This window comes from Aptenodytes forsteri, unplaced genomic scaffold, assembly GCF_000699145.1.
Source record: "Aptenodytes forsteri isolate BGI_AS27 unplaced genomic scaffold, ASM69914v1 Scaffold82, whole genome shotgun sequence".
Classification (NCBI taxonomy): domain Eukaryota; kingdom Metazoa; phylum Chordata; class Aves; order Sphenisciformes; family Spheniscidae; genus Aptenodytes; species Aptenodytes forsteri.
This window is the reverse complement of record NW_008795490.1, coordinates 11202864-11223838: the sequence shown is the minus strand read 5'-3', so window position 1 is coordinate 11223838 and position 20975 is coordinate 11202864. Positions and strand designations below refer to the sequence as shown.

Genomic DNA, 20975 nt, shown 5'->3' with positions numbered 1-20975 from the left:
CAAAGTTAGGAAACGCCACTGCTGTATAACCTACGTTTGGTCCCCTTGTGTGTAGACGTTGTGATTTGTTATTTAAATGAGATCCTTTTTAACCTAAACTCTTTGCACAGAATTTTCCAGATGCGTAATGAAAAAATACAAAATTCCAGCCTGTGTTAATATACTGAACCCAACACATGCTATCAGAACAGTTTATGGTGTTGTGGTTTAACCCAGCAGGCAGCTAAACACCACACAGCCATTCGCTCACTCCCTGTCCCTACAGTGGGATGGGGGAGAGAATCGGGGGAAAAAAAAAAGTAAAATTTGTGGGTTGAGATAAAGACAGTTTAATAAGACAGAAAAGGAAGGGAAAATAATAATAGTAATAATAGTAACAATAATAATAATAATAATGATAAAAGAAGATACAAAATAAGTGATGCATAATGCAATTGCTCACCACCTGCCGACCAATGCCCAGCCAGTCCCCGAGCAGCAGTCGCTGCCCCCCACCACCAACTCCCCCCCAGTTTATGTACTGAGCATGACGTCGTATGGTATGGAATACCCCTCTGGGCAGTTTGGGTCAGCTGTCCTGGCTGTGCCCCCTCCCAGCTTCTCGCTGGCAGGGCATGAGGAGCTGAAAAGTCTTTGACTAGTGTAAGCACTGCTTAGCAACAACTAAAACATCAATTGGTGTGTTATCAACATTATTCTCATCCTAAACCCAAAACACAGCACTGTACCAGCTACTAGGAAGAAAATTAACTCTGTCCCAGTTGAAACCAGGACATACGGTCATTTAAATTCTCCACAGCCACCTTGGCCAGTTGAGCTAACAGGGTAACTGGTAAGAGCTGGCTGTCAGCTTCTTGTCCCCTCTGTGAATCAACGTTAGTGGGGACTGGAATATGCCCTTAGCGCCATAGTGAGACTTGAGAAATCAAGGGTCTTACACCTGCCCTGAAGACCATTCCTCTGGTAAATTCAAGTAGTGAAGTCTTAGAAATACTTGAGTTTTTTAGAGAAGAAACAGTTTTGATTTTGTTTTTAATGTAAGTAATATAAAACAGTGTTTAGCCCCATTGATATAAATGGCTGTATAAAGTGGCACAGTCATAAAGACTATAACAACCTGCCTCCACCATCTCCTCCATTGCCAACAGTCCTCAGAAGTAGGGTTAGGAGGCTATCCAGCAGTGAAAGTTGTTTAAGTTTGATAACCCTTAGAATTACCAATCTAATTTATAAGATACAGGCATAGTCCATAGGCTCTACTCAGTCATAATGTTCTCTTATGGTAGGTCTTACACCCTGTGTTTCTCAAACATCTCACAGTCTAAAATGTAACGTACAAATCAATGGGACAAGCTACCAGAGAAAGAGTGAAAGGAACAGACTTTTTAGTTTGAAAGGTACACAATTTACTCTGGGGGCACTTGCCTCTTTTTCTCTCTCTTCCCGGTAGTATCATCAGGGAAATTGAAAAAAAAAAAAGAAATTTAAAACCAGACACATTCCAAAAGTATTTTATTTTCTTGTCTGAATTTATAACATAAGGTATATGCAGAAAGAATAAAAAAGCAGGCAGGACAGTTTTTGCTGAAAAACATTAGGTTTTGATAGCTCAAGTGATTTAAGTGAACAGTCATTCATTTTTTGTAGTTTACATCAGGTGTGGTGGAATGGTAAATGTGCTTTAACTAAACTAATTAATCAAGTGAGCTGTCATCCAGCGAACGATCAGACAAAAAGTGGAGCAGTACAGGCAAAAAAGATCCAATAAGCTGATAATGGATCACAGAAGTTCCTTGCCCTTAGAATTTCCAAGGTCACTCTGTTAGCTGTTGCTTGTCTTTAGAAAGGTCATATAACAGGGAAGGGATACAACAGGGAAGACTGCTCTTCAAGCCTTAAATAACTGAGAGCATCCTTTAGAGTTCTATGGGCTGATTATGTTGATATATACAGCTATAGGTTCATCTAATTCTGGGAATAGCTGTATGCGCACCTAGTGGATCACTCTGCGGATTGAGCTTAAACCACGGAAAGGCATTCTCAAAAAAAAAAAGAATATCCACATAAAAAATTCAGCAGACTTCCATCACAGGCAAACCCTCAATATCTTTTCAATCAGCAACTCTTTTATGAAATCTGGTGGCACATGTTCCAAAAATTATTCTCCAACTCTTCTTTATTTTCAAGCCATACTCAACTGCACATTTAAAAAAGAAGCTAATTGTTTTTCTTCTACTGTGTTTTCCTTTTAAGTCCTACATGTTCTAAATGCATTTAAACTAGCTTTAAAAATACGAAGTTCTGCGTATGTTCAAAGCAATAGATCTCAAAGACATTAATTAGGCCTGGATGTAGAAATACATCATGTTTCATAAAATAGTAAGGAACCTAAACCTATTTGTCACTTATATAATTCTGAAAGTTCATTTCTACTACCATTACGAACAACTCAGGAAGAGGGTACACTTTGAAGTACAACTATGATTGATTAGACTAAAGAAATTCCAGTGCTTCGTTGTGTACTACTTTAATCTTTTGAAAAGTGAATGAACAGCAGATGGCCTAATAAAGACACTCTGTGTGTTTGCCCAGTATGGATTTGCTCTGAAGGGATTGGTTCAACACTTTAGAGTACATATATTTGGAATACATCTGTCTTAGTCAAGACAGATGGCTAAAGGAAAGAGAAACTTCCAAACACTTGGAATTAATCCAGTGTGAGCACTGCTTCTGAATGAAATTTTAATGGGGTATGACTATTGTTCTGTTAGCTTTCTTGGAAGAATGCAGCTGTGAATAGTATAGACATACACAATTTTGATGGCTACTGGACAGGACTGTTTACGCTTACTTTTAAAATAAAAATATTGTTGTTAGTGGCTATGTTCTGATCAGTCTGTCGATAAGGAATGGTATTCATTTTCTAGTAGTCAATCCAGTATCTTCCATCACCTCAGCTGACTAAAATTAACCACACCCATATAAAACTTATTTTTCCTACCCAGTATTAAAATTAAACTTGTTAATGTGAGACTTTAAAAGTATGCCTATGTTATTTCAATCCCATGCGATATCATATTTTAAATCACAAGATTCTTTTTAACTACCAATTTTAATACAACTTGCAAATTTGAAAGATCTGTGGTGTGTGGATCAGCTTATGTATGAAATTGCCTCTGCAATATATTCAGAAACACGTCAGTCGAGCTGAAAAAGCATGACATACCCATACCAACTAGAGAGTTCTGTACAACGATGAATGATTTGGGAGTTTTTTAATTTTTGTATTAAGATGTTGCATTTCAGGTGACATCTACTTTGTTGAAAAGCTGTCCATTTCAATAAGCTTCTCTGCTGATGTTGCTGCATTAGTATTCAGACTATTTGGCTGTATTGGTCTCGTGATGTTTCTAACATTCAGACCGTTTGGCTGTATTGGTCTCATGATGTTTCTAACTGCTGTACTCTTGTTTTCTGTTTTGCAGTAATAACAAGTAGTGGCTACAGCCCAAGATCAGCGCACCAGTACTCTCCGCAGATATATCCCTCCAAGTTAGTGTCTGCACCTCTTCTAGTCTTTTATAGGGAATTGACCATGGCTGTAGGCAGTTCTGTGGTTTGTTGTAAACAAGCAGAGAGAAAGGAAAATACTTAAGCCTCGGTACTGACTCCAGTATAGCGCGCTCTCCAACTTATTTTTCCTCACATGGCTGCAGAGTAAGATCCTGCTCTGGGCACAGTACGGTATTGCTACACGAGAAATACCTTTGAATATCTGCACACAACAGAAGGAAAAAATCGGACTATTACGTTCTCAGACATCAGCATCTTAACAGTGCTGGCAATGTATACAGACATATTTTGAAGAAGACAGTTTATATTTAGAAATCACAATTGCATGTGCAAGATGCGTACTGAGAGGTAACCCTGTCACAAACCCTCCCAGCACCAGCATTGCCAAACGCTTCCAAACATTCCACAGTCAGAAACCACCCTTTCCTTCTCCGGTATCGTAAGATTTAAAAATCAAATAAATTGGATTAGCTTTTAATCTCTTTTTTTGGTTTGTTTTTAAGCCAATGGGCGTTGTTAGGAATAGAAAATTTCTTTCACTTCTTTTTGTGGAAAACAGGCTCTTGGGCAATCACATGAATCCAGGAGTGGGAACTTTAGGAAAAAGCACTGAAGATTTTGTATGAAACTGCTGCAGTTAGCAGGCTATTAGTTTGCTTGTCCTACAATCAGTGTTGTGTACATGGGTGCTTGATTCCAGTATGCCATCTATTTGTTTCCATGTATTTGATACAACTACCTATGTGACTTTGATACAGAGAAAACATTGAAACTGTAGCTGATTAGGCTTTTTCAAGTTTCTTTAACAAATTTGCATTCATCTCATGATAGCCAATATTTATTGATACAGAAAGTAGGTGCCTGAACTAAGAACAGTCCACCTTATTCCACTTAAACCAGGTTTTGGCAAACTATATCTGATACTTTTGGCCAAATACATTACAAGGTTTAATAGAATTTTTAATCTGCCAACTGTACTGAACTAATTAGAAAGAAAAAATTTTTTAAAAAAAAAGAATCTGAAATTCAGTCATGGCTTTTAATGGTCAGGTTTCAGTTAGCGTAATTCTGCAGAGTGTGTTTACTCAACTCTTGGTCCATAAAGTCTTATTTGACTTACAAAACAATCCAAGACAAATGTTTCTCTGTATGTTTTTGCAACTCTGGAGGGCAAAAACTTTAAACTTGATTTTAAATTATTCAATCTCTCTCTAAACCCCCAGTATTTATAAATAAAAGACCATTTTTATTTCCATTCTATTTTCCTAGCCCATATTTTCCAAATGTTTAAAGCCCATCTGGTTACCCAGGTATTGCCATCAATATTTTTCATGCTGCTCTCAATGGGCACGATCCATCTCCCGTTGAAGCCAGAGGCTAGATGTCTGGTGAAGGAGAACCGTACGCAGAGGACATAATGTAGTAGCTTTAATGTTCACCTCTGTATTTCCTTTATTCTTCTAGTCCAAGTTTCCCTCCACTGGATTAAAAAAGCATGAAGTCTTTTCTGATTTAAGCAGGCTGATCTTGGCTCAAAGGGGTCAAATCCTTATAAAGCCGTATAGCGGTGGCACAGTCCACCTAGAGCTGGACACAGTAGCTTGAGAATTAAATTGTAGTGATGGGATAGCACAAAATATTCACCGTGCCCTGAGGAATGTGAGCCAGAGTGGTTTTCAGCTTATTTCAGTGGGTGATCGAATACATCCCAGAAGAGGAACAGCTGGCAGAATAATGAACTGCCTTTGGACATCTTTAAACCTTTTTCTTTACTTTATTGCTTGAATCAACATACAAAGTATTTGTTGCCACAGTAATGCTATTTTTCCTAATATTTAGGCCCTATCCACACATTCTTTCTACACCAGCAGCTCAAACAATGTCTGCCTATGCCGGACAAACCCAGTATTCGGGAATGCAGCAACCAGCGGTCTATACAGCCTACTCACAGACAGGACAGCCGTACAGCTTACCCACTTACGGTATTTGACCTCTTGTTACTTCACCTTGCGTAGAAGTAAGAGCAATGCCGATGTGAACGTTTTCTGCTTTCTTTTTTATTTTCCCAACTGTAAGAAAATATTTTAAAGAATCAGTTGAAAATTAATTTCTTACACAGATTTGGGTGTAATGTTGCCAGGCATCAAGACGGAAAGTGGGCTCTCGCAGACCCAATCACCACTGCAGAGCGGGTGCCTCAGTTACAGCCCAGGGTTTTCCACCCCACAGCCAGGCCAAACACCCTACTCATATCAGATGCCAGGTGAGTAGCCACCACCGTCAGGGCTCATCCCATCCCGCTGCTGCTGACGGCCCCCTCTTCCCTCATATTTATGATATATTTTCCCTTCATTTTTGTGAACTCCGGCAAGTACGCTTGTCATTGACAGCTACTTTTACCTCTAAAGTTTAAAGCTAAGTATTTTTTTCCAGTACTGATATGCATATTCGTGTTCATTTTAGTTATCTGTTAATTTAGATCTGGCCATGCAATGCAGTCCTTATTTGCACCTTCATTTTTTTATGGGGTGAAATCACATGGCAGGACTGGAAGCATTTGTTGTATTTATTAGCATACACAAGTCACTTTTCCTTGTTTCCATGTGTCTGAGTATGACATCATTTGTTACTTGTTTCTCTTTGGATTAGCATAATTTGTTAGAATTTCTCCTTAATTCATATTTATTCTTTCATTTATTATTCAATTAGTACCCTTTGATCACTGATAACCTGTTTTATTTGGATAATTTTTAAGCTTCTTATACAACGGTTAATCTTTAAATATTACAAATTACAATATGAATCATCTGACACGTTGAAAACAAGGACATGCCTCATTACAGATCGATTAAAAACACCTGGATCATTAAAATATTCTTTATTTTAAGTGTTAGAACTTAGAAATGAAGGCAAAAGAGAAAAACATTTTTTGAGGAGAGGTGAGACACTGCAATAAATTGAAAAATGCTTTCTTGATCGGTGTAATGACTTACTGCCAATACCTTCCTTGCATGGTGTGAAGAGGAATGTATGCCTGTATGTGTGGAAGTAGCATTTCATTTCTTTTGAAGTTTCGTTACAATGTTTTATTGTTTAAACAGAAAATAAAAGTTGTTTGTTCTTCTGATTCATCTATATCGTAACATGGAATATTGTATTTAGAATTTTATTTTTATTCACAAGCAAGTTCTCACAGTTAATTGTATTTTTTAATTTTAGGTTCTAGTTTTACACCATCGTCCACTATTTATGCAAACAATTCTGTTTCAAATTCTACAAACTTCAGTAGTTCACAACAGGTATGAATATTAACATTTTTGTTTGTCAATTACAAAAGGATTTCTATAACTCCAATGATAGCATGTTATTTTAATTTAGATCTGTTTTGTTGAATTAGACTCACTGTGGTTCAATGCTATTTTCTGTGGAAAGGATCAAGATTCCCAGTGGAAGCCTAGTTGCATCTTTTGGCACTTAAATACTTCAGCAACCTCCCTGTAGTCTTTTAGTAAATATCCTTAAATTAAAAAAAATCTAAACTAAACTCCCCAAACTCTTGCAAAAGTCATATGATTGCACACTTAGAAATACTTAATGGAAAAATCGCTCGTTACTTTACTTAATTAAGTACTCTGCTGCATTTGCTGTTTTAGGATTATCCATCATACACAGCTTTTGGCCAAAATCAATATGCACAGTATTACTCAGCATCAACATATGGTGCATACATGACCTCAAACAACACGGCTGATGGCACTTCATCATCATCAACCTACCAGTTACAGGACTCTCTCCCTGGCCTGACTAGTCAACCAGGTACAGATCTACATTCAGGTGAAAACAATTTTTGTATTTTATTCTGTACTTGTATAAAGACAAGATTTCCGTATCAACCTTGTTTGAATATTGACATTTTAAGCTCATGCCTTTCAGAAAATTTTATCATGCAAACCAGCCAAAATAAGCTTTTTTTTTGTTTAATTAGGAAACCTGTCTAGTTTATTAGTTAAATAAAGCTCTTTGCAAACTGAGATGGTTGTCTGTGGAAGGAGTAGGCCTGAAAAAAATTACAACAGTCTGGTAGGGATCTGTTAGTACCAAAAACGACCGTACAGTAACAAACCTTTAGTAAATTTTGAAGTAAAAGTTCAGTGAGCTCTCCTGTTACTGACAGTGGAACATACCTGTGTCCACCTACATGTTCTGAAGTATTGCTGTAAAGAATTTAAAACAAGATACTGTTGTTCATTTAATTATGCCCCAATCACGCTAGCAAGAGTACATGGACTTTGTTCAAATGTATACAAGCCGTGCTTGCTAATTCACAAATTTAAGTAACTAAGAATAGAGCAATCGCTTGTTAGCACAAGTCTCTTTAAAAAAATAGCATTGAAGTAGTTGAAGTTGCAAAAAGAAAGTTCTCAGGAGACATCAGGAGACTCAATTTGCCTGCCCAGCTCTGCCCCCTTGTGCACATCCACTACAACACAGGATTTTGTTACACAGTTCTGTTCCTAGGGCACTGCTGCTGGGTAATGGCAGCTTCTTCATTTTTTCTCATTATCGTTATAACCCAGTTCACAGTCATTTACCTGCTCCATTCTATGTGTTCTGCAAACACAAATTGTCTGTCTTTTTTTTTTTTTCTTTTCATGCTAGGTCTCTAAGTTCCTGAACATCTCGCCAATTTATTTTCCCCCATTTAATATAAATAGGACTAAAGTAAAGACAAGTTAAAATTATGCATTTGAAATTATGCATAGTACAGAGCAGAGCTGTGAAGATCTTGGTGGGGTAGTTTAGGAATTGACAGGCACAGTCAGATGAGTGTGGTATCCTTACTGGGTGAACAGAGCCTGCTTTTTCATGCTCACTTTCCTGTATTGTTTCTATTATATAGGAAGTTCTTAACGATCTAGCTCGCTATTATGTCGTATATTCATAACCTAAGTAGCCTACTAAGGCTGTGTGTAGCATCTATGGGGTTATCAATTGCCAGCTGCCTGGCTCAGCGCTCGTAGAGCAATCCTCTCTTCCAGGGACACTGGCTTCCCTCATGCAGCACGGGTAGTGTCTGCCTTACCCACAGACTGTGAGCATTTCCAAAAAGACTAACAAACTGGGTTTTGGATTAGGCTCTGAATAGAGGGGGGAATGTGGTTTAATCACAAAATCAACTCATTGCATAAATCTTCCTAATTCTCATTTTAACAACTGCACCGTCTCACTGAAAAGTATAGTAGAAAAAACTAATGTATTATAATAATGAATTTGTACAAAGGAAGGGTAATACTGTGTAGAAGGGTATAAGCAAGGCCTCATACTTCATACAAGCTGCTTAAATTTACTAAAAACGTTGGAATTTTAATGGCATGAGTTGAAATTTTTCCTAGCCAGCTGTTTTCCTCAGGCTGATTTTTAAAGTCTGTATGTGTGTGTGCATGCGTGTTGGTGTGGTGTGGTGTGGTGTGGTGTGGTGTGGTATGGTATGGTATGGAATGGGTATGGGGAGATACACATACCCTTGGTTTTTGATGAAAGTGTAAAATGTTATTCAGTAGTCTCAGAATGCAAATTTAGGAAGAAAAAGCGAAGAGGTAACTTGAAACAAAGTGAAATTTCAACAGTTGCAGGACATCCATAACAGACACAAATCATATGCAAAGTATTTTTAAAAGAGTGTGAAGAGTACTCACAAGTGATGTTTTGATAATTGCACATCCTGTGTACTTTTCCTTGCTCCTTTGTTACTCCTCCATATTCTTATTTGAGAAAATCAGTGTTTCCCATATTGTCTCTCCCTTGTGTATCTGTGCTTCCTAGAAATGCTGTATAAGTTTATCATGTATTACAAACTCCTTAATATCGAATCGCATTGGCAAAGAAAAGGAATCTTACGTAGCTTGAACAGGTTGAAAAAATACTGAAGGCTTCACATCTATGAATCAGTAAGGATTTTTCTTGTTTGTGGATTGTTTAAGCGTATGAACTTGTTTTCCTGTTAAGTAGGTTGTGCATCTGAACTTACAAATCTGCCCACACACTCCTTATTTCTGTGAAGTATTGCACTGATCATGCGACCCTCTGCTGAACACCCACTTTGTGAATACGTGACATGCCTGTGCCCTTCCGTGTCACTGTAAAAATAAATTTCCATCAGTGAGGTGCAGTGTCTTGGAGATCACTTCAGATACAGTAGATCATACTGCAGAGCTTCAGCACTCACTCACTGTTTACTTGCTGTCTAACAAGCCCTTATTGCTCGGTCCTTAAGACTTACTCCAACTAAAACCTGAGATTAAACACAGCAAGGCACTTCACTCTTCTGCCATCTCTGCTAGCTAGTAATTCAAATAACTGTTCAAAAGCTCTAATAATCTGCACACTTACCGGATTTCTTGTTTTCATAATAAAGCCCCATCAGATCAGGAGTTAATATCAGTTACAATTTTATTTATTGACCAAGAAAATGAGATGAAAATTGAAACAGACTTTACTCTATCTGCTACTCATAACAAGCAAAAACACATTACGAGCCAGGAAAAAAAAGGCTTGTAATGTTGAAGCCATCTTCTGGCTGCTCTGTCTAGTAAGAATATGTAACAAAAGTCAATCCATAAGGAGAGTATGAAGTGGCTCAGAAGTCCATCCATCCCACCTCTGTGTAAGGCTCAGCTCCTTGACCTTCCCATGGACTTCTCTTCTGAGCTTGTATTGTGCCTGCCCTGTATTAAGATTTTTCAAAATGCACTCGTGACCACAGAGTATCTGCGAGACAAATAGTTATCTCCAAAGGCACTTTATCTCAAATTGGGATAAGTCAGATGAATCCTGCGATGAGGTCTCAGGAGATGAGTACATTTGAGTACATTTAATCTAGGGCAGATAAAATTCTAGCCGAGGAAATAGGCCTGGGTAAAAGCTTCATGTTTAGGCACCTCACTTTCATATGTCCAGAGTTAGGCAAGGTGAATCACTTGTAGGATATTAGCTCCAATTCGGTTACCGGGGTGCAGCAGAGCTTGGTCTCTCTTAATTTGTACCCACAATGAAGTCACCCTTTGCAGCTGCTCCAGGAGATGGCATTAAGTCTACATGCAGACTATGCCCACACCTCTTTTCTCCTGCTTAAGTGGTACAACTGTGTTTTAACAGGGAGGAGGGGATGTTCACATCAAACTAGAGGTGGGAAACAATGTTCTGGATATGAAAGACCACCTCCATTTGTAACGGTGGTGCTGTAACTCCCTGTCCTCTTAACTGGAGCTGCTGGAAGGTATCCACGGCATGGAAGGCTTCATGCTGGACATGAACCAGTGTGTGTGTATGAACATCTGTGATAAAGTGGTCGTTCCATGTTCTGGTTTTAACATTTTCCTCTTGCTTTATTGAATCTCTGATGCTGCTAATAGTTCCAGTGGGACGAGGCTATGAAGTATATTTATTAGGCATGTGTTGAATATTGGAAAAGCTAAAAAAATTCAAACATTGCAATAAAAATTTCTGTCCAATATGAGCTGCAGCAGGAACTCTTCATGAAGGTAATGTTTTCAGTACTCTTTGGTACTAGAATTTCTCACATTCTTTTATGTTACATGGCTGAATTTTTAATAAGTTTTCCTTTTATCAGCATTGACCTCACTTCTAAAGGAAACGGAGGATAAGAAAATGCAGTTGCTTCTTTAGCCTGCTGTTGGTAAAAAGCAAATCAAGCAATTAAGCCTACAGTTGTTCAAAAAAACACGCACTACTGACTTCTGCAGTTCTAAAATAGATGCATACCTTGCGTTCAAGTAAGAGACAGCTGCTCATTCTGATACAGAGATTAGCATAATGAAATAAAGTTGGCTTTAAATACCTAGAACTTACAAGGTACAGTGATTAGTTACAGTACTGATTAATGGATAATTATGCAATCATGTACAGCGTTGACCCAAGCAGAAGCCTGGGGCAGCTGGTAATGGCTAATGCTAAATGGAAATTGAAGTTATTTACTTCAGTTGTTGGATACTTTCAGAGAAGATTTAGAACAGGGCTTTTTTTTATATTTTATTTTTGGTAGATTAGAGTAAACACAGTCATTGAGAACAGATGTTTTAATACGCAACTGTAGAAATGAGTCTTGATTTTGTTGTAAAACGTTGAAATGTTATAAATATGAAGACTTTTGTGGTAAGAATGTAAACATTCATCTCCACTTATTTAATTTTTGCCTTTTCATTTCTGGGGTTTTGGTTTGGGACATTTTTTCCACTCTGTCAGAAAAATCTAGGAAATTATATTTTTGTACAGACTTCTCGCACACTCAGAACTTCTTTTGAAGCCAGTGTAGGTTTTTGCTGCACAAGAATTCTGGTTATGAAGCATCTTTTTGTACATTTGTACATTTACCGAAGTATATTTTGCTGTTCTCCTTATGGGGAAAGAACTTAGATAATGTGACCTTATTGATCGATCCACTGCCTGCAGTGTCCTTACTGACATCAACACCGTGCTGGGAATAGAAATGATTAGTCAACAAGAACTCGCTCTCTCCGTTCTGTAGGGACAAGTGAAAACACCATGAGAACATTATTCATTAGATACTATTATTGCTGCTTAATTTTCCTGTCATTTCTTGGCAAATAAGAGTTTTAGCTGAAAGAGAAACTACTATAGAATGCATATGATCCTTATCCAAATCAGGACAGACCTATGTAAAATGGTATCTGGAATAAATTCTCAAATTGCAGTTTTGAAAATCTCTTCCTAGCTGCTGCCTGAAAGTTTGGCTCTCTTCTGCACAAGCAGAGAAGCACATTGGTTTTGCAACATTGAAGCAGTCATCACCTAGTTCGAGAAAAAAGTAGTACTATCTTCTTCCAGGCAATAGCAGAGTAATTTGAGTACTTTCCCAGGAAGTGAGAGAGACAGATTTGATTTCCTCCTGTTTCTTGGAGGATTCATCACCTTCCACTTGGGGGTACAGGGATGTGGCTTCTGGGCCATGAAAATACGTCTTTATACTTCATATATATCAATCATTCAGTCAAATAAACAAGTGTACCCTGGAGAAGGCAGTGGAACCTAGATATGTCCTTCTCCAGGTAAATGTCCTAATCAATACGCTCAGGAACTAACTTTCTTCTTATTCTCCCTTTTCCTTGAATCTTGAATTCTTTCCTCACAATGTCTAGAGCTCCCAGTCAGGAATGTGATATTATGGGCTTAAATCTTATTCTTCCAAGAAATACAACAGTATTTTTCTAGTCAAGATATATAAATATATCTCCCACTGTATTTATTTTAATAATCTTCTGTATGTGGTTCACTGTAAGGTATAAATAAATGATGGAAAAGGTTAAGAATTTAACTATTGTGTTACATTATGCACAGACCCTTAATTGAGACTGCAGTCTATTTTTTCTTCTTAGAGTCTGCTAGACCAGAATTGTTTTTTTCTTTGTTGTGGAGGGAGAATGAGGTGAATGACGCAGAGAAGATCACAGAAACATTCAGTCATTCATGTTGGAAGGGACCTCTGCGGGTCTTTTGGTCCAACCTGCTCATGGATGAGCCAACTTAGATCATGTTGCTCAGGTCTGTGTCCAAGGCACTTTTGAGTATCTCCAAGGATGGAGAATGCACAGCCTCTCTGGGCACCTGTCCCAGGGCCTGACCACTCTCATAGTGAAGGATTTTTTCCTTGTATCTAACAGGAATATCCCTTGCTGTGATTTCTGTCTGTTGCGTCTTGTCCTTTCTCTGCATACCTCTGTGAAGAGTCACTCAGCCTTTCCTCCTACATACTAAGCCCCTTAACTGTCTTGGTGGCCCTCACCTGGACTAACTCCACTTTGTCAATATCTCCCTTCTACTTGGGGACCCAAAACTAGACATTTTTCCAGACGTGGTCTTGCAAGTTCAGAACGGAGCAGAAAAATCATTCTCCTTGATCTGCTGGCCACTTAATGATGCTCTTTAGTAAAAATTAAAAATGTTCAGATTCCGGTTCGAAATCAGATGCATCACAGATGATTCTTACGAAATGTTTGCACCAAGTGTTAATTTATTCTGCAGATGTGCAATCATGAGCACTTCTAATAAATATTACCGAAGTGGCCCAGAAACGCACAATTACGTGCAGCACAAGGACTCCCTTGAATCAAGCTCTGTAGTAGATGTCAGATCAAAGCTGTATCCTTTCCTTCTTTAATGGAAAAAAATCAAATTGTTAATAGGATAGATGATGAAGGAGGATTTATGCCATTTAGCACTCGGGAACCTAGTCAAACTGCATTTATTGCTAGCAGTTTTAAAGGGGCGCTGAAGGTACTGTGTTATGAAGAAAAGGATATTTTCCATTTACTGAGCTGTGGCATACAAGTACTTTGTAAAGGGAAGTTCCATGCCATCCTTCCTGGAGATACCTTCTTCAGTCTGTCTGTCTTACATAGCTACTGGTTTGTGATCACCTCTAAAGCCCTTCGTTACCAGCAGAGGCAAAGTAGATTAAATGGGTAAGTCAGGGATAGGCCCGAGTGTTAAGAGCAACTATGCCATGCCAGATCAAAGGTCCTTCCAGCACATCTTCTCTCTCACAGCAGACAACAGCTGATACTTAGAGAAAGATGATCAGAACACAAGTACGACTTCACCCTCTTTCTAGTAGTAACTGGAATATTGCATTTAATATTATGACTTTCCTCTGCCAATTTATGGGCAGAGGTAAGGTGAAAAAAAAAAGTGAACTCTACTAAAGAGCAGGTGACATGGGAGGAGGAGATGAAGCAGGAACCTGACTGGCTGTTCTGGTGCGTGGACGAGTGCCAAAGGGTGTTCTGGTAAAAGTAACGCAGGACTTGGAAATAAGTCTAGCTGAACTCCAAACATGGGAAATGAACTACTTTAACTAAAAGGCACTTCGTGTTTTGAGAAGTCATTAGTGGACTTCTAAAATACATCTTCCTTGGATATATCAAAATTTTGCATGGGCTCATGTGTATTTGTATATATGTCTGCACATGCATACGTGTCATTTTAATCTTTCTCTTACTCTGCTACGGTTTATAATGTTTCCTTGGTAAAGTCAAAAGTGTATGTGGCATCTGCAGATTCCATCTACATAAGACAAACCACGTTATCACTCATTTCATACAACTTTTTTAGGTCCATCTTGTGGTTGAGTTTGCATACAGACATGTCTAGCTTTGAGAAAAAAAAGGTTATTATTTAAAAATCCAGCACTAATTTTGCCATGAATGGTTGACTTTACAGGGGAGTTTGACACGGTGCAGAGCCCCTCCACGCCAATCAAAGATCTTGATGAGAGAACATGTAGGAGTTCTGCATCAAAGTCTCGGGGTAGGGGGCGGAAGAATAATCCATCACCCCCTCCGGACAGTGACTTGGAGGTATGCCTGCAATAATTGATGAATGGTAATGTGGAGGTTTCTTCTGATGAAAAGTATATTCTGAAAACTACAGCTGTGGAAATAGCTTAAAGCATTTTAGAAAACATCATGGACTCGGTCTCACTAACTGAATATAACAGACATTAGTCGCTGTTTTAACATACATGTACAATGAGACATTACTGTTCTGTATGACAGACTTAGGCAGAAAAGTAGATGTGATTCAACCTTGCACTTTTTAGCTCTAAGATTGCGTGTCTTTCAGTTTCTCATGCAATAGAACCACAAAATTGTGAGACCTGTACTCAAAATGGTCACATTTTCTTTTAGTTTTTTGAATAGGAAATCTCAAATATATTGCTCAGCTTGATTACACGTATTTATGAATGCAGTGTAAATATGCAGGATCATCTGGCCATAGCCTTTCAAATACTTAGGCACAGGTTTGTCCTTGTGCTTGTAAGTAATGTCAGTGGATTTCAGTGAGGCAGCTTACATCAGTGTAGTTATGGCTGTACTTAAGTATGTGCAATATCAGTGCCTTAGTGAAGAAATATATCTGCCTAATATATGGGGTGACGATTTAAAACACAAGTGACCTCTTAGCAATGGAGTAATTATAGTCTTATTACTCCTGTGTTAGCAGTGCGCTGCCTTACAGTGACAGGAGGAGGAGGAGGAGGAAGCGGAGTGCCTGTGTGTGTGTGAAACACTCCAGCTCTGGCATCAGGGGAACGTGCTGCCCGCTGGTGCGATGTCTCCCCTGCTGCCACCAGACCGGCACTGGGAGCGAGCAGCCCTGGCCAGCCTCACTGCTGTGCCTTCACTGACCAGCTCCGGGTACAGCAGAAGACGAGACTTGCTGGGACTTGGCTGGCCACACAGCCGCTCCTGGGTGGCAGGGTGGGCTGCAGAGCTAGGCACCGAATGGAAATGCCATTGCTTTTATACAGAAACTGTTACACGTTTTTTGATTTCCAAAGGATTTCACTTTTCCAGTGAAAAGACTCTAACTTTTTACATTTCAGTTTCCCTGTTTCTTTTATAGTTTACCAGTGAAAATGAACCCCTTATCAATATAAGGAGTTTCCTTCCTTTTTTTTTTTGAGTTAGAATAATCCATTTTATCCTACAGTATTATTTAAATTCTGTATGACATTATATGTGGCATATAGCACTTTTACCAAAGACTTAATTTTAGCTATGCAGGAGAAATAAAGAAGAACCTTGAATCAGTAAGACTTGCAGAGAAGTATCCGAGAGTACTTTTTATCCTTAAGTTAACAATTATGCTTGACCCCCATCACGCTTCTGAAATATGTGTTACACAGCTGTTTTGAAAAGCTTTTTAGGGGACAAATAAGAAATGGTTGAAGAGTTCAAAAGTTACTCTCCTTCTGACTTTTTACCACGCATGATACACTGTTCTTGCTGATTTTCAGAGGAAACCTGCTTGGTTAAGCGATTAGTTAAACTTTAGGACTGACTTGACTTTTAGCCCTCTGGGTGGGATGGGGATGAGACTTTGATATTGTTTGTTTAATAATACTGTCCCCACTTCTTTTTTCAGCGTGTATTTGTTTGGGATTTGGATGAAACAATCATAGTTTTTCATTCGCTGCTCACAGGATCCTATGCACAGAAGTATGGCAAGGTATGTGAGCCATGAATTCTACATCGATTCACTGTATCAGAGCGATCTGGCCTGCACATGTATGTGTTTTTCACCTTCCATGTTCATCATGGCTTGGGTGAAGGTAGAGGGAAAGTGTACAGTAAACCCCATTTTCAGAGGGTTACTGTGAAAAAGTCAAGGAGAGAAATGAGACACAGACCCTAAGCACAGTATATGAGGCAGGGCTGAAGCAGATGCTGCAAATGAGGGAAGAGTTTATAGAGCAACAGGGATGAGTTCCTGAGGTACGTTGGAAGAGACATTGCAGGGAGGTAATAGAGGTAATGGGCAAATGGAAATAACTGACTATTTGGATGCACAGAGGAAGAAATAGGAAATAAACTGGAGCGATGGGTAATTTATGGAGAAATTGATGAATCGGAATGAGCAAGTAAGAGGCAGACCTGCTTCAACGCCAGCTGCAGATGTTATTCTTTGACTCTCCATCTTTTCCATTGACTCTTTGGTTCCCTTGGCTGGCTCTGGGGTGAGTAATGCCAGGGAGTGAATCCCTTTCCCAAGCAGACAGTTGTACTCATCCTCTTCCCTCCGGTGAGATCCAAAAGCAGTTCAGGTCACAGAGCAGCAAGCAGGAGAGCAGGAGGAAGAGCAAGAGAGGCAGAGAGAGGCAGTCGCAGCCTGCAGGAGTGGGAGCTCCCCTGCTGAGTCAGCAGCGAGCCCCGCTGGGCTGCTGGTAGGATCCCAGGGAATGGTGCTTGGGCAAGGGGAGAAAGGACTGGTGGGAAGACCGGTGCATAGCAGCAGGAGCAGACTGCTGGGAGGGGTAGAGCTAAAGGCCTGGATAAAACAAAAAATTAGGGCAAATGTATGGAAGGGAAGAAAATGGACAGGGAGAATATTGGTATGTACATACGTGGATGTAGATTTTCTAGGTGTTGTGCCATTCAAATGTAATTAATACAAAGGTATTTCTTCTTAAGAACATAACCATGTCCACACTATGTCAGACAAAGGGCTTGTTTAGCATAAGTTTCCTGCCTCTTTATTTCAGCCAGAATCAGATGCTCAAGAAAAGGATGTGAGAAACAGTACATTAGAGAAATGCTTTCCACACACACCTCCCCAGTGGGTTAGAAATGTCCAAAGCTAGATCTGTGAATTATAACCACAGATGGGCCAGTCCTCCGTGTTTTGAGACAGCTGTTTGTGGTTATTAAAAGAGAAAGCTAATAGGAAAACTCACAGGCCCAGACAAAAATCTGAATTTTTGGAATGCTAAGATAAGGGTAGTTATTCATGTCTTGTAAAAAACAGCCTTGCTTGTTTTGCAGCTTCACAGTGCCAAATCAGCGCACATTTCAGTGCTCTGTCAAAAACTCCTCTTCTGCTGTTCTTCAAACACTGTAACACCAGTGACTGTCAGAACCATTTTAAACTTATAGTTATCAAAACAAGAGAGAAACCTAGCTGAACATGAACATTTATTTCACTTTTGAGTGTAGCCCATAGACTGCCACAGAACTTGCTGAATTGCCCCAGTGATGTAGTCATTCCTTTCACTCTTTTTTGATTGTGCCCTTAGGATGTTTACATCTCATGCACCATCTCACATAATATATGAGTAAAGTCTAAGTCAACTTTAATAAAAAGTTTTAAAAATCAGGGCACATTTTGTAGCTCACAAACATCTGTGAATAACTTTGAAAACTGTCTTAGAGACAGCGACAGAAATGTAATTCCTCTTGGTTTCTCACTTTGTTATGAATAGGGATATTTGAAAAAATCCCAGTACCACTGTTCTTTAAGAACACATCTGCTGCTATAATTGACTCTCCGTGCAGTCCTTAGAAACAGTAATGGCATATCACCAGCCAGTAGTACTGGCAGCAGATAAAGCTGGCTTGTATAAACTAAGAGTATCTCAAGGGCAAGTGAAATTAATGTAGTTATACTGCTGAGATCAGCATCAGTAAACAAATGTCATGAACAACCATGAAGCAAAAGGAGAGGAATTCCTAAGAAAATCCTTTTTCTTTTGTACTGATAGGTGGCATCCATACAACTAGGGAAATGTATTCCTTTCCAGAAAATGTAAAATAAAAGTAGTAGACTTTTTCCTTCCTGCAGTGACCACCTTTGCCATATTTATAAAGAAGTCGTTGGGAAGGTAATGAGTAATTGCCAATGAAACTCAAATATATATATTGTTGACTGCAAGGAGGCTAGAGCAGTAGGAAAGGGAATACAGGGAGAGCTTAGCATGAGTAGGCTTTAACTTTTGCATGTCATTGAAGTGTTGCCTGAACTTAAGATGGAATGTGTCTGAGCCTAAGTGCCTACGAGGTGAGACATGGGAGAAGGGAAAGATAGCACAACTGGACCTTAGTCGGTCTCTGGTGCATGACCTGTTTAGCAGATGTGGCCCTTATCTTTTCTGCATATGATTTCCATCTGTAAACAAGGTCTTAATCCAGACTGAAGTCTGGATTGTTAGGAGAATTTGGTTGCTATGAGAGTAAATAGTCCATGAATTGTGAGGTTCTCAGTGGAAGTCTTGAGAGCCCATAGGTCTTTCAAAGGTGTTGAGAGAGCTGTTTATCCTGGAAAGGTGGTATAAAATTACTTCACAATGAAAAAAAATTCAGGGTAGTGTAAAATTATGGTGATACTAAATTATTTAATGGTGGTAATTTGCTATCTGATTGAAAAAAATGAAGGCGTGTAATGTTACACAGATGCTCAGCTGTGCATACTATGTTCTTGCATATGTATTTTGTGAGCCCATTTTGTATAACATAATCAGGTTACTCCCAAAAAAAGAAACCAAAACAAAAATTTCTCAGGAAAAGCAGAGTTTTCCCCTTCCCCCATATTTAAATATTCTAAATGAGACTAGTCAGTCTTTAATGTGAACATTGCTTTAAGGGAAGGCATCTTCTTATACCAAGTATGCTCACTTCATACTTTCAAGGGGTGAGATACTGGGTTTAGAGCTAGTGTGAATATAGAGACAGGCAAGGATGTTCACCTTCAGATCTTTCCCATCTACTCCTTGACATCTAAACTTTCATCCCCCTTTTCCGCTAACTCTTTACCCTATTTCTGCAGTAACCGGGCAAAAACAAAACATTCAGAAATGAGTCTTTTCATCTCTCTGCTCTGCTGCAATTCAGGCTGCGCAGGAAATGCAGTGAGGGGAGGTGCAGCATGTGGAGGTGGCCATCACGCTGTTATGGCCAGGTGGAGGGACCAATGTATGTGTGCAGAAGCACCTGAGAGCCGCAGTGGTACCAGGAGACAGTCTGTCTTTCAAAAGAGTTCTACAGTTTAACAAGCAGTGGAAGTAGAAGAGAAAAGGGAAAGGCAAACCAAGCATCCTCGAGGAGAGATAGGCAATGGGGGCATTCATTGTCAGAGGTTATGTGGGAAGGCCTGGATCCAGTAGTAAAGTTTCAGGTCATGTATTTGTCAAGAGAACATCAGATTTCTGACTTACGCCTGAGGATTTCTGAAGTTGAGAATGCACACTCTCCTCAGTATATACTTGTCCAGCACTTTGCATGGTGTGATATTAATTTGATTTCAGAATTATATAGGCTGTTATAATAAAGAAGTTAAAAACAAAACTGGTGATGAGGTGAAAGATTTAGCTTATTGGATGCAGCTGTAAGCATCTCATTTGAAACACAGGGCACATTACTGCTTCTTATCTAGGCACCAGTAGATTATAGCTGTAAACTCCACTGAAGTGGGAGAGATTTGGCCAGAGGTTGGTCAATGCATCACTTTGATATTTAAAATACAAAACTTATCCAGAGGAATATTCTATGGCTTGCTGTTTCCTACCTGTGGGTGTTTCTGTCTGACTTTTGGTGTAGTGCTTACTTTATTGGGCTGGTCAGAGCTAACATAAAAAGAGAATAAAAACTACCCTATACCTCTGTTAGGTTTCAGGGAAACCGTGCTGCTTCCCAGCAGTAAGAGTACCTCTCATTGTTCAGCTCCTTTGCTCGTCTGCTTCGTACTTCATAAAACTAGTACATGTCTATTTTTTATTACTTACTGCAGTAGCAAATTATGAACATTGGCATTTGAGCTGTTATATTGTGACTTGTGTGGCTGATGATGGCTTTTGCAGCTGAGCACCAGTTGGCAGATACAGTTTTCTACAATGCTGAGCTCTTAAGTGAGGATTTGTTGATGTGACAGGACATGTGTTAGGAGATGTCATCATCTGTTAAAGTTTATGAGGTACATTCTTATTCCCTGTGAACAGTGTGTATTCTTTGTTCCATTACATTCCAGTTATTCTTGCTGATTTGAGGCTGATTAAGCTGGAGTTTTGTCTACCTCCGAGCATTTATATTTCATTC

The 20975-nt window shown here is 39.1% G+C and overlaps 1 protein-coding gene across 11 annotated transcripts in view; it reads left to right on the top strand.

Annotated features, from left to right (window-relative positions):
- EYA4 (EYA transcriptional coactivator and phosphatase 4) overlaps positions 1-20975 on the top strand; it is a 160780-nt gene that overhangs the window by 116029 nt on the left and 23776 nt on the right. For 7 of the 11 annotated variants that reach the window (XM_009281505.2, XM_009281504.2, XM_009281502.2 and 4 more), the window contains 7 exons: positions 3486-3552; positions 5413-5555; positions 5693-5836; positions 6793-6872; positions 7227-7407; positions 14830-14966; positions 16537-16620. In XM_009281505.2, the coding sequence (XP_009279780.1) occupies positions 3486-3552; positions 5413-5555; positions 5693-5836; positions 6793-6872; positions 7227-7407; positions 14830-14966; positions 16537-16620 (836 nt within the window). The remainder of the gene's footprint in view (positions 1-3485; positions 3553-5412; positions 5556-5692; positions 5837-6792; positions 6873-7226; positions 7408-14829; positions 14967-16536; positions 16621-20975) is intronic. The other 4 variants (XM_009281506.2, XM_009281503.2, XM_009281500.2 and 1 more) reach the window with 2 other exon arrangements.